At 46.9% G+C, this 16,861-nt stretch overlaps 1 protein-coding gene across 9 annotated transcripts in view; it reads right to left on the bottom strand.

The window, feature by feature from the left end:
• LOC129868781 (stromal interaction molecule 1-like) overlaps positions 1-16,861 on the bottom strand; it is a 91,506-nt gene that overhangs the window by 53,417 nt on the left and 21,228 nt on the right. For all 9 annotated transcript variants that reach the window (XM_055943012.1, XM_055943011.1, XM_055943013.1 and 6 more), the window contains 3 exons: positions 7,576-7,706; positions 5,855-5,969; positions 5,306-5,417 (listed from right to left, as the gene is read on the bottom strand). In XM_055943012.1, the coding sequence (XP_055798987.1) occupies positions 5,306-5,417; positions 5,855-5,969; positions 7,576-7,706 (358 nt within the window). The remainder of the gene's footprint in view (positions 1-5,305; positions 5,418-5,854; positions 5,970-7,575; positions 7,707-16,861) is intronic.

The following is a 16,861-nucleotide window of genomic DNA, read 5'->3' as shown; positions in this document are numbered from 1 at the left end:
TTCAACAACGTAGCCACTGCTAGCCAGGCTACTTCACCAGCCAGTAGTACTATATCATTTTAGTCAATAAGATCTTTTATTTTATTTATTTTTTTGCAACGTAAGCTTAACTTTCTGAACATTCGAGACGTGTAGCCCACTTGTCATTCTAATCTCCTTTGCATTAGCGTAGCCTCTTCTGTAGCCTGTCAACTATGTGTCTGTCTATCCCTGTTCTCTCCTCTCTGCACAGACCATACAAACGCTTCACACCGCGTGGCCGCGCCCACCCTAACCTGGTGGTCCCAGCCCGCATGACCCACGTGGAGTTCCAGGTCTCCGGTAGCCTCTGGAACTGCCGATCTGCGGCCAACAAGGCTGAGCTCATCTCAGCCTATGCGTCCCTCCAGTCCCTCGACTTCTTGGCACTGACGGAAACATGGCTCACCACAGATAACACTGCTACTCCTACTGCTCTCTCTTCGTCTGCCCACGTGTTCTCGCACACCCCGAGACCTTCTGGTCAGCGGGGTGGTGGCACCGGGATCCTCATCTCTCCCAAGTGGTCATTCTCTCTTTCTCCCCTTACCCATCTGTCTATCGCCTCCTTTGAATTCCATGCTGTCACAGTTACCAGCCCTTTCAAGCTTAACATCCTTATCATTTATCGCCCTCCAGGTTCCCTTGGAGAGTTCATCAATGAGCTTGATGCCTTGATAAGCTCCTTTCCTGAGGACGGCTCACCTCTCACAGTTCTGGGTGACTTTAACCTCCCCATGTCTACCTTTGACTCATTCCTCTCTGCCTCCTTCTTTCCACTCCTCTCCTCTTTTGACCTCACCCTCTCACCTTCCCCCCCTACTCACAAGGCAGGCAATACGCTTGACCTCATCTTTACTAGATGCTGTTCTTCCACTAACCTCATTGCAACTCCCCTCCAAGTCTCCGACCACTACCTTGTATCCTTTTCCCTCTCGCTCTCATCCAACACTTCCCACACTGCCCCTACTCGGATGGTATCGCGCCGTCCCAACCTTCGCTCTCTCTCCCCCGCTACTCTCTCCTCTTCCATCCTATCATCTCTTCCCTCTGCCCAAACCTTCTCCAACCTATCTCCTGATTCTGCCTCCTCAACCCTCCTCTCCTCCCTTTCTGCATCCTTTGACTCTCTATGTCCCCTATCCTCCAGGCCGGCTCGGTCCTCCCCTCCCGCTCCGTGGCTCGACGACTCATTGCGAGCTCACAGAACAGGGCTCCGGGCAGCCGAGCGGAAATGGAGGAAAACTCGCCTCCCTGCGGACCTGGCATCCTTTCACTCCCTCCTCTCTACATTTTTCTCTTCTGTCTCTGCTGCTAAAGCCACTTTCTACCACTCTAAATTCCAAGCATCTGCCTCTAACCCTAGGAAGCTCTTTGCCACCTTCTCCTCCCTCCTGAATCCTCCTCCCCCTCCCCCCCCCCCTCCTCCCTCTCTGCAGACGACTTCGTCAACCATTTTGAAAAGAAGGTCGACGACATCCGATCCTCGTTTGCTAAGTCAAACGACACCGCTGGTTCTGCTCACACTGCCCAACCCTGTGCTTTGACCTCTTTCTCCCCTCTCTCTCCAGATGAAATCTCGCGTCTTGTGACGGCCGGCCGCCCAACAACCTGCCCGCTTGACCCTATCCCCTCCTCTCTTCTCCAGACCATTTCCGGAGACCTTCTACCTTACCTCACCTCGCTCATCAACTCATCCTTGACCGCTGGCTACGTCCCTTCCGTCTTCAAGAGAGCGAGAGTTGCACCCCTTCTGAAAAAACCTACACTCGATCCCTCCGATGTCAACAACTACAGACCAGTATCCCTTCTTTCTTTTCTCTCCAAAACTCTTGAACGTGCCGTCCTTGGCCAGCTCTCCTGCTATCTCTCTCAGAATGACCTTCTTGATCCAAATCAGTCAGGTTTCAAGACTAGTCACTCAACTGAGACTGCTCTTCTCTGTATCACGGAGGCGCTCCGCACTGCTAAAGCTAACTCTCTCTCCTCTGCTCTCATCCTTCTAGACCTATCGGCTGCCTTCGATACTGTGAACCATCAGATCCTCCTCTCCACCCTCTCCGAGTTGGGCATCTCCGGCGCGGCCCACGCTTGGATTGCGTCCTACCTGACAGGTCGCTCCTACCAGGTGGCGTGGCGAGAATCTGTCTCCTCACCACACGCTCTCACCACTGGTGTCCCCCAGGGCTCTGTTCTAGGCCCTCTCCTATTCTCGCTATACACCAAGTCACTTGGCTCTGTCATAACCTCACATGGTCTCTCCTATCATTGCTATGCAGACGACACACAATTAATCTTCTCCTTTCCCCCTTCTGATGACCAGGTGGCGAATCGCATCTCTGCATGTCTGGCAGACATATCAGTGTGGATGACGGATCACCACCTCAAGCTGAACCTCGGCAAGACGGAGCTGCTCTTCCTCCCGGGGAAGGACTGTCCGTTCCATGATCTCGCCATCACGGTTGACAACTCCATTGTGTCCTCCTCCCAGAGCGCTAAGAACCTTGGCGTGATCCTGGACAACACCCTGTCGTTCTCCACTAACATCAAGGCGGTGGCCCGTTCCTGTAGGTTCATGCTCTACAACATCCGCAGAGTACGACCCTGCCTCACACAGGAAGCGGCGCAGGTCCTAATCCAGGCACTTGTCATCTCCCGTCTGGATTACTGCAACTCGCTGTTGGCTGGGCTCCCTGCCTGTGCCATTAAACCCCTACAACTCATCCAGAACGCCGCAGCCCGTCTGGTGTTCAACCTTCCCAAGTTCTCTCACGTCACCCCGCTCCTCCGCTCTCTCCACTGGCTTCCAGTTGAAGCTCGCATCCGCTACAAGACCATGGTGCTTGCCTACGGAGCTGTGAGGGGAACGGCACCTCAGTACCTTCAGGCTCTGATCAGGCCCTACACCCAAACAAGGGCACTGCGTTCATCCACCTCTGGCCTGCTCGCCTCCCTACCACTGAGGAAGTACAGTTCCCGCTCAGCCCAGTCAAAACTGTTCGCTGCTCTGGCACCCCAATGGTGGAACAAACTCCCTCACGACGCCAGGACAGCGGAGTCAATCACCACCTTCCGGAGACACCTGAAACCCCACCTCTTCAAGGAATACCTAGGATAGGATAAAGCAATCCTTCTGCCCCCCCCCTTAAAAGATCTAGATGCACTATTGTAAAGTGGCTGTTCCACTGGATGTCATAAGGTGAATGCACCAATTTGTAAGTCGCTCTGGATAAGAGCGTCTGCTAAATGACTTAAATGTAAATGTAAAATGTACAAATGTATTCCGTACAATATGTTATTATTCCCCAATGCCCCTACTTCCCCTTGCTTGTTGTAAACATATATAAACTTCTAGACAAATACATAAAAAAGATAGACAAACAATAAACACATTAAATTATAAAACAGTTCTCGACAGGACAGGGAGAGAAGAGAAAAGAGTGAGAGAAGAGAGCGAGATAAGGTATGTGTGTATGTATAAGTCTGTATGTGTAAGCAAGCATGTAATTGAGTGTGTGTTCATATCCACTTCATAATGTTCAGATATTTGTACAATTCCCATACCTTCTTTTATTTTCGTAACCTGAAGTCTCTGTAGAATTTAGTACAGCCACGGTGTTATGGAGCCGTCTCGAAATAGCTGTCCAAAACTATAGTTTGTTAACAAGAAATTTGTGGAGTGGTTGAAAAACGAGTTTTAATGCCTCCAACCTAAGTGTATGTAAACTTCAGACTTCAACTGTAGCTCACCAACTACATGTTGAGAGTTAATTGGCAGTCCACCTGGTCGTGCTGCTGCTCCAGTTTCAACTGTTCTGCCTTCGGCTATGGAACCCTGACCTGTTCACCGGACGTTCTACCTGTCGCAGATCTGAGTTTACAACTCTCTAGAGACAGCAGGAGCGGTAGAGATACTCTGAATGATCGGCTATGAAAAGCCAAAAGCCACCCTCGACAACCACTGTGGTTATTATTATTTGACCCTGCTGCTCATCTATGAACATTTGAATATCTTGGCCACGTTCTATTATAATCTCCACCACAGCCAGAAGAGGACTGGCCACACCTCATAGCCTGCTTCCTCTCTAGGTTTCTTCCTAGGTTCTGGCCTTTCTAGGGAGTTTTTGCTAGCCACCGTGCTTCTACACCTGCATTGCTTGCTGTTTGGGGTTTTAGGCTGGGTTTCTGTACATCACTTTCAGATATCAGCTGATGTACGAAGGGCTTTATAAATCAATTTGATTTGAATCACCGACAACGATGAGACAGCCTATAGGGAGGAGGTCAGAGACCTGGAAGTGTGGTGTCATGACAACAACCTCTCCCTCAATGTGAGCAAGACAAAGGAGGTGATTGTGGACTAGAGGAAAATGAGGGCCGAGCACGCCCCCATTCTCATTGACGGGGCTGCAGTGAAGCAAGTTGAGAGCTTCAAGTTCCTTGGTGTCCACATCACCACATCACCAACAAACTATCATGGTCCAAGCACACCAAGACAGTTGTGAAGAGGGCACGACAACGCCTATTCCCCCTCAGGAGACTGAAAAGATCCTCAAAAAGTTTTACAACTGCACCAATGAGAGCATCCTGGCTGGTTGCATCACTGCCTGGTATGGCAACTGGTCGGCCTCCAACCGCAAGGCACTACAGAGGGTAGTGTGTACGGCCCAGGACATCACTGGGGCAAAGCTTCCTGCCATCCAGGACCTCTATACCAGCCGTAGTCATAAACTGATCATTCTGCTACCGCACGGCAAACGGTACTGGAGCGCCAAGTCTAGCTCCAAGAAGCTTCTACACAGCTTCTACCCCCAAGCCATAAGTCTACTGAACATCTAATCAAATGGCTACCCAGAATAGTTGCATTGCCTACTTGCATTTCTCTTTAATTATTTGTTACTTCTATTTAAAAAAAATGTGTAGGTATTTTTCTTAAAATGGCATTGTTGGTTAAGGGCTTTTAAGTAAGCGTTTCACTGTAAGGTCAACACCTGTTGTATTCGGCACATGTGACAAATACAATTTGATATGGCTGTACATGGTTCTGATTTCTGGGTGTGTGCGTGCGCGTTCTTGCAAGTAGAAAAACATGTTGACTCACCCTCTGTTTTTTTTTATGGGTAAACTTTTGTGGGGAGTCTGGCTTCCCTTGGCATCCATGAATACAAGTCAGTGTGTGTAACAACTATTCGTCATTGAAAAGTGTTTTCCATGGTCGCAAAGGGACGCAAATGCCCCCGCAATTCAAGGACGACCCGTGTGTCTATATGAGGCGTGTGTGTGTTACCTGGGTAAGGCTCTTCCGTCCAGATTGTGCTTCTTGAAGATGTCCACATACGGAGGGAGCTCCACATATTGTATGAGCCAGTCCTCCACCTTCTCCACTGTCCAGTTGTACACTACACACACACACACACACACACACAGAAAGATGAATTGAGTAAGAGCACTGGCTGATCTCTGGCTTTCTCCCAAATGGCACCCCGTTCCCTATATAGTGCCTTACTTTTGAACAGAGCCCCATGGGCCCTGGTCAAAAGTAGTGCATTAAATAGAGAATAGAGTGCCATTTGGAACGCAGCCCTGGCTATCTGGGGCCTACTCTGTCTCTCTGTATCTACCATGCTAATCTGCTCCAACACAAACAGCTGTCCCAACGCACTGCACACTCACTGACTAACACAAAACAGCCTACTGGAGGACTGGCTGTCCCAATGGACAAACCAGAAACACCTGGATTTATGATCTCAGGCTTATCCTCCCTCCTCCACAATCCCATTTTAGTCCCCCTCGCTCCCTCCCAGATACCCCCCTCCCGCCCTCATTCCCTCCGTACCGTCCGAGGCCCTCCATACGTTCCACATGTCCTCTACACTGATGAGCAGGTCTGCTCCATGGAAACTGTTGTGTTTCCCTTTGGGGTCATGGTACTTCAGATCCTCCCTCAGGAACTAACAAGAGAGTGAGAATGTTTGAATTACATACCATAAATACATGTTGCTACTATATGAGGCACAGCGGTACAATGCATGGGTATACTACTATACTACACTATAGTAGTATACTGTAACAGTAATACATATTATGAGGCTGGTGTTGCGGGTGCTATGTGTTTTGCCTCGCATTGTGAACAACTGTTCATATCCTCAGCCACACAAGCAGACACACGAGAAACACACAGACACATGAGAAACACAAACACACACACACAGAAACACACGAGAAACGCACAGAAACACACGAGAAACGCACAGAAACAGACACACGAGAAACACACAGACACATGAGAAACACAAACACACACACACAGAAACACACGAGAAACGCACAGAAACAGACACACGAGAAACACACAGACACGCGAGAAACACACAGAAACAAACACACACACACACACAAACACAAACACACGAGAAACACACAGGATTAGGACAGCTGTTCTGAGCGCTACCAGAGGGTTTGGAGGGACACACAAGGACAGGGAGGTAGGGGGGCAGGAGGAGAAGTGAGGGGGGCAGGGGTGAGGTGGTCGCTACAGTTGCCAATCATAATATTATTTTGGCCAATATTATATCGATACTTTGATACCAACTATCAATTTAATAAAAATTAAAAATGTAATCCTATAGCTTCTTCTCCATCTTCTTTTTAAATAGTGAGCCAACCTGTTTTGAGCACTTTTATTTTCGTGACTGATCAAAACTCACTTCTCATGCTTTCTGCAGCAGAAACTGAGTGTACAAAACATTAAGAACACCTTCCTAATATTGCCCTCAGAACAGCCACAATTTGTCGTGACATGGACCGCAAGGTGTCGAAAGCATTCCACAGGGATGCTGGCCCCATGAGCTTCCCATTGTTGTCTCAAGTTGGCTGGATGTCCTTTGGGTGGTGGACCATTCTTGATACACACAGGAAACTGTTGAGTGTGGAAAAACCCAGCAGTATTGCAGTTCTTGACACAAACCGGTGCGCCTGGCACCTACTACCATACCCTGCTCAAAGGCACTTCAATCCTTTGTCTTGCCCATGTACCCTCTGAATGGCACACATACAGAATCCATGTCTCAAGGCTTAAAATCCTTCTTTAACCTGTCTCCTCCCCTTCATCTACACTAATTGAAGTGGATTAACAAGTGACATGGGATCATAGCTTTCACCTGGATTCACCTGGTCAGTCTAAGTCATGGAAAGAGCAGGTGTTGTTAATGTTTTGTACACACAGCGTATAGTGAGCAATATGTTTGGTACATCAAATTGCAATAATATCGCAGTATCGAATCACAATACATATAGAATCATGTATCGGCACCTACGCATTGTGGTAATATCGTATCGTGAGGTCCCCGGCAATTCCCTGCCCTAGTGCTGGTTTACATCTCATATGGTGTCCAGGAAACTGACACGTCTAGATAAAACAGACATGAGCTTCAATGTGGCCCTAACCTTCAGAGAGAGTACAGTGTGTGTGTGTGTGTGTGTGTGTGTGTGTGTGTGTGTGTGTGTGTGTGTGTGTGTGTGTGTGTGTGTGTGTGTGTGTGTGTGCATGTATCTCACCCCGTCTGTCTCGCTCATGTCCACGGTTCCATCCGCATCATCATCCATCAGTTTGTGGATGCTACGGATCGCCTCGAAACTCAGCAACGCATTCTCATCCTGGCACAGAATCACATCTATCATACACAGTTCTATGGAGAGAGGGAGAGAGGGGGGCAGAGAGAGAGAGAGAGAGGAAGAGAGAGGGGGAAGAGTGGGGGAGAGAGAGAGAGGGGAGGGGGGAGAAAGAATGCGATAGAGAGAAAGAGTGAGAAAGTTAGAGAGGCAAACAGTATCTGTTTACACTAGGCAAATTTCAACCCATCCATCAACACAGCCAACAAAGTGGCCTTCAGGGGAACTGACAGAGGGAGGAAATGACTACGCATTTAGAAGTATGTGTGTGTGCGTGCGTGTGTGAATGTGTGCACACAATGCATGCGTGCGTGTAGTATTGGCCAAGTGAATGTGCAGGGCTACGGGGTCAGACCTCATGATCCAACTATAAAATGAACTGGTCTTAATAGACTAGGAACCACACACAGTCCCCATTGGGAAAATGAATACAGTGATGTGATACTTACAGTATACCGTGCATTCAGAACGTTTTTCAGACCCCTGACTTTTTCCCAAAGATTTTACGTTACAGCCTTATTCTAAAATTGATTCAATCGTTTTTCCCCCTAATCAAACTACACACAATACCACATAATGACAAAGCAAAAACAGCGAAGCAAATTTGGCAGCGATTACAACCTTGAGTCTTCTTTGGTATGACTCTACAAGCTTGGCACACCTGTATTTGGGAGTTTCTCGCATTCTTCTCTGCAGATCCTCTCAAGCTCTGTCAGGTTGGATGGGGAGTGTCACTGCACAGCTATTTTCAGGTCTCTCCAAAGATGTTAGATCGGGTTCAAGTCTGGGCTCTGGCTGGGCCACTCAAGGACATTTAGAGATTTGTCCCAAAGCCACTCCTGCGCATCTTGGCTGTGTGCTTTGGGTCATTGTTCTGTTGGAAGGTGAACTTATGCCCCAGTCTGAGGTCCTGAGCGCCCTGGAGCAGGTTTTCATCAAGGATCTCTTTGTACTTTGCTCCATTCATCTTTCCCTCGATCCTGACTAGTCTCCCAGTCCCTGCCGCTGAAAAACACCCCCACAGCATGATGCTGCCACCACCACGCTTCACCGTAGGGATGGTGCCAAGTTTCCTCCAGACGTGATGGTTAGAATTCAGGCCAAAGAGTTCAATCTTGGTTTCATCAGACCAGATAATCTTATTTCTCATGGTCTGGGAGTCTTTAGGGGCCTGTTGGCAAACTCCAAGCGGGCTGTCATGTGCCTTTTACTGAGGAGTGGCTTCTGTCTGGCCACTCTACCATAAAGCCCTGATTGGTGGAGTGCCGCAGAGATGGTTGTCCTACTGGAAGGTTCTCCCATTTCCACGGAGGAACTCTAGAGCTCTGGCAGAGTGACCATCGGGTTATTGGTCACCTCCCTGACCAAGGCCCTTCTACTCCGATTGCTAAGTGTGGCGGGGCAGCCATCTCTAGGAAGAGTCATTAAGAATGATGGAGGCCACTGTGTTCTTGGGGACCTTCCCCAGATCTGTGCCTCGACACAATCCTGTCTCGGAGCTCTACGGACAATTCCTTCGACCTCATGCCTTGGCTTTTGCTCTGACATGCACTGTCAACTGTGGAACCTTAGATAGACAGGTGTGTGCCAAATCATGTCCAATCAATCAATTTAGCACAGGTGGACTCCAATCAAAACATCTCAAGGATCATGGAAACAGGATACACCTGAGCTCAATTTTGAGTCTAATAGCAAAGGGTCTGAATACTTATTTTTTATACATTTTCTAAAATATCTAAAAACGTGTTTTTTGTTTGGTCATTACGGAGTACTGTGTGTAGATTGCTGAGGATGTAAAAAATAAATACATTTTACAATAAGGCTGGGACGTAACAAAACGTGGAAAAAGTCAAGAGGTCTGAATACTCTCCCAATGCACTGTATGTTATGTGATTCAATGTGATGCTATGCGACACTATTCTATGCTAATTGATGCTACAGAATGTTGTCTAACCCTCCGTTGGTGAACATATGACAACCACTTTCAAGTGTCTGCCTTGGGACCAAAACACTGTGGGTTCAATGGCACTTACAGACAGGCCTGCTTTCATTGTACACGGCACGCTGTGTGTCAAGTCTTTGTACGCAGCTGTGAGTCTAACAACAATTATAAATCATATTATTTTATTTTACTGAAATGTACACTGATTGCAGAAAACATTGAGGACACCTGCTCTTTCCATGACAGAATGACCATGTGAATCCAGCTGAAAGCTATGATCACTTATTGATGTCAGTTATTAAATCCACTTCAATCTGTGTAGATGAAGGGGAAGAGTCAGGTTAAAGAAGTATTGGTTCAGATTTGGTCTGGTCCGGACCAACCAAATTTGACCTGGTAATAGCCAGTGTGTAGAATAATACCCAAATATGCAATATGGATTTTCCCCCTACTGCAATCCACGAAACACACACGTGGCACCGTACACTAGATACAGTAAGGGAGCAGAGAGAGAGGTGGAAGAAAGAGGAGTAGCATTCCTTTTGGAATGAAGAGAGAAAACAAGTGGATGTTATAGCGAGAGGCCGCGGTGCATTCCTTTCCTAATGAAGAGCGAGAGAGAGAGAGCAAAGGGAGAAGGACAGGTATGAGTCAAATGATTTTCCTAAAGGAATTGCGCCTTCCCTGAAATAAACACATACTGTTCTCCTGTTGTGTGTGTGTGTGTGTAAAGAGATCTGAGGAGTCTGACAGAGAACTGGAGCCATGAGGATTTATACAGTGTTCTGTATAGACAGGTCATATCTCTCTCTCTCTCTCTCCCTCCAATTCAATGGGCTTTATTGGCATGGGAAACACTTGTTAAGATTGCCAAAGAAAGTGAAGTAGATAATATACAAAAGTGAATTAAACAAAAAAAAATAACAGTAAACAATACACTCACAGAAGTTCCAAAATAATAAAGACATTACAAATGTCATATTATGTACAGTTGAAGTCGGAAGTTTACCTACACCTTAGCCAAATACATTTAACCTCAGTTTTTCACAATTCCTGACATTTAATCCGAGTAAATGGCAAGTATAAACACCATGGGACCACGCAGCCGTCATACCGCTCAGGAAGGAGACGCGTTCTGTCTCCTAGAGATGCATGTACTTTGGTGCAAAACATGCAAATCGACCCCAGATCAACAGCAAAGGGCCTTGTGAAGATGCTGGAGAAAACAGGTACAAAGTATCTATATCCACAGTAAAACGAGTCCTATATTGACATAACCTGAAAGGCCACTCAGCAAGGAAGAAGCCACTGCTCCAAAACCGCCATAAAAAATCCAGACTACGGTTTGCAACTGCACATGAGGACAGAGATCGTACTTTTTGGAGAAATGTCTTCTGGTCTGATGAAACAAAAATATAACTGTTTGGCCATAATGACCATCATTATGTTTGGAGGAAAAAGGGGGACGCTTGAAAGCAGAAGAACACCATCCCAACTGTGAAGCATGGGGGTGGCAGCATCATGTTGTGGGGGTGCTTTGCTGCAGGAGGGACTGTTGCACTTCACAAAATAGATGACATCATGAGGGAGGAAAAGTATGTGGATATATTGAAGCAACATCTCAAGACATCAGTCAGGAAGTTAAAGCTTGGTCGGAAATGGGTCTTCCAAATGGACAATGACCCCAAGCATACTTCCAAAGTTGTGGCAAAATGGCATAAGGACAAGAAAGTCAAAGTATTGGAGTGGCCATCACAAAGCCCGGACCTCAATCCTATTGAAAATATGTGGGCAGAAATGAAAAAGCGTGTGTGAGCAAGGAAGCCGACAAACCTGTCTCAGTTACACCAGCTCTGTCAGGAGGAATGGGCCAAAATTCACCCAACTTATTGTGGGAAGCTTGTGGAAGGCTACCCGAAAGGTTTGACCCAAGTTAAACAATTTAAAGGCAATGCTACCAAATACTAATTGAGTGTATGTAAACTTCTGACCCACTGGGAATGTGATTAAAGAAATAAAAGCTGAAATAAATCATTCTCTCTGCTATTATTCTGACATTTCACATTCTTAAAATGAAGTGGTGATCCTAACTGACCTAAGACAGGGACTGACCTAGATTTTACTCGGATTAAATGTCAGGAATTGTGAAAAACTGAGGTTAAATGTATTTGGCTAAGGTGTAGGTAAACTTCCGACTTCAACTGTACATAATATGACATTTGTAATGTCTTTATTATTTTGGAACTTCTGTGAGTGTATTGTTTACTGTTAATTTTTTTGTTTATTTCACTTTTGTATATTATCTACTTCACTTTCTTTGGCAATCTTAACATGTGTTTCCCAATGCCAATAAAGCCCATTGAATTGGAGGGAGAGAGAGAGAGAGATATGACCTGTCTATACAGAACACTGTATAAATCCTCATGGCTCCAGTTCTCTGTCAGACTCCTCAGATCTCTTTACACACACACACACAACAGGAGAACAGTATGTGTGTAATTCAGGGAAGGCACAATTCCTTTAGGAAAATCATTTGACTCATACCTGTCCTTCTCCCTTTCCTCTCATGCTCTCTCTCTCTCGCTCTTCTCTCGCTCTTTCACTATGTGAAATAATCTGTCTGTAAACAATTGTTGGAAAAATGACTTGTCATGCACAAAGTAGATGTCCTAACTGACTTGCCAAAACTATAGTTTGTTAACCAGACGTTTGTGGAGTGGTTGAAAAACGAGTTTTAATGATTACAACCTAAGTGTATGTAAACTTCCGACTTCAACTGTATATATACAGTGTTGTAACGATGTGCAAATGGTTAAAGTACAAAAGGGAAAATAAGTGTTTGTTCTTCACTGGTTGCTCTTTTCTTGTTGCAACAGGTCACAAATATTGCTGCTGTGATGGCACACTGTGGTATTTCACCCAGTAGATATGGGAGTTTATCAAAATCGGGTGTGTTTTCGAATTCTTTGTGGGTCTGTGTAATCTGAGGGAAATATGTGTCCCTAATATGGTCATACATTTGGCAGGAGGTTAGGAAGTGCAGCTCAGTTTCCACCTCATTTTGTGGGCAGTGTGCACATAGCCTGTCTTCTCTTGAGAGCCAGGTCTGCCTACTGCGGCCTTTCTCAGTAGCAAGGCTGTGCTCACTGAGTCTGTACATAGTCAAAGCTTTCCTTAAGTTTGGGTCAGACACAGTGGTCAGGTATTCTGCCACTGTGTACTCTCTGTTTAGGGCCAAATAGCATTCTAGTTTGCTCAGTTTTTTTGTTGATTCTTTCCAATGTGTCAAGTAATTATCTTTTTGTTTTCTCGTGATTTGGTTGGGTCTAATTGTGTTGCTGTCCTGGGGCTCTGTTTGTGAACAGAGCCCCAGGACCAGCTTGCTTAGGGGACTTTTTCTCCAGGTTCATCTCTCTGAAGGTAATGGCTTTGATATGTAAGGTTTGGGAATCGCTTCCTTTTAGGTTGTTGTATAATTTAACGGCTCTTTACTGGATTTTGATAATTAGCGGCTATCGGCCTAATTCTGCTCTGCATGCATTATTTGGTGTTTTATGCTGATACACAGAGGATATTTTTGCAGGATTCTGCATGCAGTCTCAATTTGGTGTTTGTACCATTTTGTGAATTCTTGGTTGGTGAGCGGACCCCAGACCAACAATAAAGGGCAATGGGTTCTATAACTGATTTAAGTATTTTTAGCCAGATCCTAATTGGTATGTCGAATTTTATGTTCCTTTTGATGGCATAGAAGGCCCTTCTTGCCTTGTCACTCAGATCGTTCACAGCTTTGTGGAAGTTACCTGTGACGGTGATGTTTAGGCCAAGGTATACATTGTTTTTTGTGTGCTCTAGGGCAACGGTATCTAGATGATATTTGTATTTGTGATTCTGGCGACTGGACCTTTTTTGGAAGACCATTATTTTGGTCTTACTGAGATTTACTGTCAGGGCCCAGGTCTGGCAGAATCTTTCCAGACGATCTAGGTTCTGCTGTAGGCCCTCCTTGGTTGGTGACAAAAGCACCGGATCATCAGCAAACAGTAGACATTTGACTTCAGATTCTCTCTCTCACACAGTGCATGCTGGGAGTTTTTTGGAGTTTGAGTGTTTGGTTTGGAGGGCTCTGTCCTAACTTATTTTCTTGATTCTCTCCTTGGTCTTTCTTTCCATTTTTATTTTCTATGGTGGAGGGTTAATGCACTGTATGTTTTACCGGTACCCACATTTTTTGTTCAAAGGTAGGGTGGAAGAGGACAGAGTTTTAGTTTCCTGGGGTTTGGAAAGTGTGGTGTGCGCGATGGCTTCTCAGCCTAGCGTGGAGGAGACGCTGTCGTTACGGCATGGATTCAGGTGGGTTCCTGAGAATTGAGTTAAGGTGGAGGAGGTTCTGCTCGCGGTCGATGAACAGGAAGGAGCTGCATTTATACATTCCGCTTCCAGAATGAACAAAGCTGTGGTTGTGTTCATGAAAAGAGCAAATTTGGTGGGTAGGATCATTGCTAGTGGAATATTTGTAAGCGGTGTATTAGTGCTAATTTCTCCTCTTTCTACCCCTTTGACCAGGGTGGTAGTTGTAAATTTGCCTCCATTTATTACGGATGATCAATCAGGAAAGAGCTGAGTCGGCAGGTTTTTGGGCAGATGCCGCTAAGAACAAGTTTTCCGTGATTGAGCGTCCCGGTACACAATATGTCTGGTCCTTGTGTATTGTATAGTCCAGATGGGACTTCAGTCTGTTAGAGAGGACCTTGGCAAATATGTTGTAGTCAGCACAGAGCAATGCCACAGGCCTCCAGTTCTTAAGTTCACACAAGTCACCAATTTTTGGCAGGAGAGTCAGAGCCACCCGACGGCAGCTCATCGGCAACTCTCCTACGCCGACGCATTCACGCAACACGCAAAAGAAATCCAGTCCAATTATTCCCCAGAATTTAAAAAAAAACTCCACTGGGAGTCCATCGACCCCCGGTGCACGGTCGGGGGCATCTGGGTTACAGCCTCTGCCAGTTCATGGGAGAACAGAGGAATGTCCATTTCATCCCTCTGTGCCAGAGAGAGCTTAGGGAGTTCTGCAAACAAAACCTGAGCACACATAGGATCACACAGTCCTGCCCTGTACAACTCCACATTCCCCTCCCGCATCTCCCCTGCCACAGAGGTCACCCTCCCATCAGACAGCCGTAGACAATGCATACCCTTGGCTTCACCACTGTGTCTTTCCAAACCAAAGAATAAGGAGCTGGGAGCGTCCATCTCCTTGAGTATGGAGTACCTAGCTCTTACAAGTGCTCCCTTTGCTTTAACCTGGAAAAAACTGCCCAGGTCCCTATGTAATTCAGCTAAATTAGCCTGGAGGCCTACATTGCCTTGCTCCACCATCTCTACCTCCATCTCACTAATACTGCGCTCGAGTTCCCCCAATACTCTCCTAGCCTCTGAGGATGAGAGCTGTGTACTGTTGACAGAAAAGCCACATTTTGACTTTCCCCACATCCCACATCATACTCTCTTTGTTGCCCCCACCTTTCCCAAAAAATCTGGAAACCTGAACAAAAAGTAGCATCTTGTAAGAGCTTTACATTAAACTTCCAATAGGATGCCTGCCGAGGCCCTGGTGAAATAGACAGACGAGCCATGGTTATGTGATGATCCGAACAACCCACCGGGAGAATGGTAGCGCCCAACAGCCTATTGCTCTGATTCCTGGACATGTAAAAACGATCAGTCGGGCTGCACTCACTCCAGCCCCAAATACCTTAACCCATGTATACTGTCTTGTCAGGATGTCTAGTTCTCCAAACATCCACTAGGTCAAACTGATTAATGATGTCCCTTAACACTCCCACTGACCCTGAATGAGGCTCCTCCCCATTTCTGTCTTTCGTAAAATCCATTGTACAGTTCCAGTCCCCGCCAACCACCAGCGTCTCCTCAGGAGCTACCTGTGAAAGTTCCTGTCTAAGACACCCAAATAGAACCCCTCTTTCTCTCCCTGTGTTAGGCGCATACACGTTTATTATGACAAAACCCATGTTGTTAATTTCTGCTTTAATCAAGGACATGCTGGACTTGTCGAGAGGTTCTAATGTGAACTTTGGACTGGTCTCTTTAGATCAAGAGAAGGCTTTTGATAAAGTGGACCAAGAGCATCTGTTAGATGTGATGTTTGGGGAAGGGGAAGGGTTTTTGACCTATGTGAAGATGTTGCATGCTAGGGCGTCATGTATGGTCAAGGTGGGAGGGGGGCTCAGTAGGCCAGTCTGGGTGAAACTGGGCATTAGACAAGGATGCCCTCTATCGGGGCAGTTATATACACTAGTCATTGAGCCTTTTTTGGGCCTTCTACGCAGGAGACTGCAGGGAGTGTGCTGGACAGACATGGGTGTGTTGACAGGCATAACAGTGTCAGCATATGCAGATTACGTATGCTGGTACTTTAGACTAGTTTGAAGGTGTACGAGGGAGCATCGTCAGCTAAGGTAAACTGGGGCAAGAGCAAAGCTCTTATGTGTGGCATGGGGGGATAGGGCCCCTCTGCTTCCAGGGGGTTTGAAGTGGGGTTGTGAAGGGCTTAACATTTTGGGGGTGTACCTGGGCTCGGAGAGGTGGGTCAGGAAGAATTGGGAGGGGCTGTCACAGGCAGTGGTGTCAAGACTGGCCAGGTGGAGGTGGCTCCTGTCCCAAGTGTCATATAGAGGGAGGGTGCTGATAATCAACAACCTGGTGGCATAAACTGACTGTCCTCAACCCCAAACCCCCCCCGCAAGCTAGTGGACTTTTTCTGGTCGGGCCATCACTGGCTGAGGGTGGCCGTGTTGTACATGTCCGTCAACGAAGGAGGACAGGGCCTGGTGGAACTGGAGAGCAGGGTGGCTGCATTCCGACTAAAGGCGGTGCAGAGACTGCTGTACCATACTGATGTTGGCTGGAGGGAACCAGCATGTGCGCTGCTGAGGAGAGCTGGCGGATTATGGTTGGACCGGCAGCTGTTCCTCGTGAAGCTGGAGAGGCTGAGTACAGCAGATCTCTCAGACTTCTCCTCTGCGGTTCTGAGGGCCTGGCTGCCAAGGTCCACACGAGAAGGTGGTGTGGGGCCAGGGCTGTGAGTGTGGGAGGGGCCTATCTTCCACAACCCAGACATCCCTCTGAGATTTGTTCAGTCGGCCACCTGCAGAGGCGACTGATGGCAGCAGGCTTACTGCGACTGCTGGGAGAGGAGGGGTGGAA

The sequence above is a fragment of the Salvelinus fontinalis genome, chromosome 13 (genome assembly GCF_029448725.1).
Source record: "Salvelinus fontinalis isolate EN_2023a chromosome 13, ASM2944872v1, whole genome shotgun sequence".
In the NCBI taxonomy this organism is placed as follows: Eukaryota; Metazoa; Chordata; class Actinopteri; order Salmoniformes; family Salmonidae; genus Salvelinus; species Salvelinus fontinalis.
The sequence above is the reverse complement of the archived record's forward strand: the minus strand, read 5'-3'. Positions and strand labels throughout refer to the sequence as shown.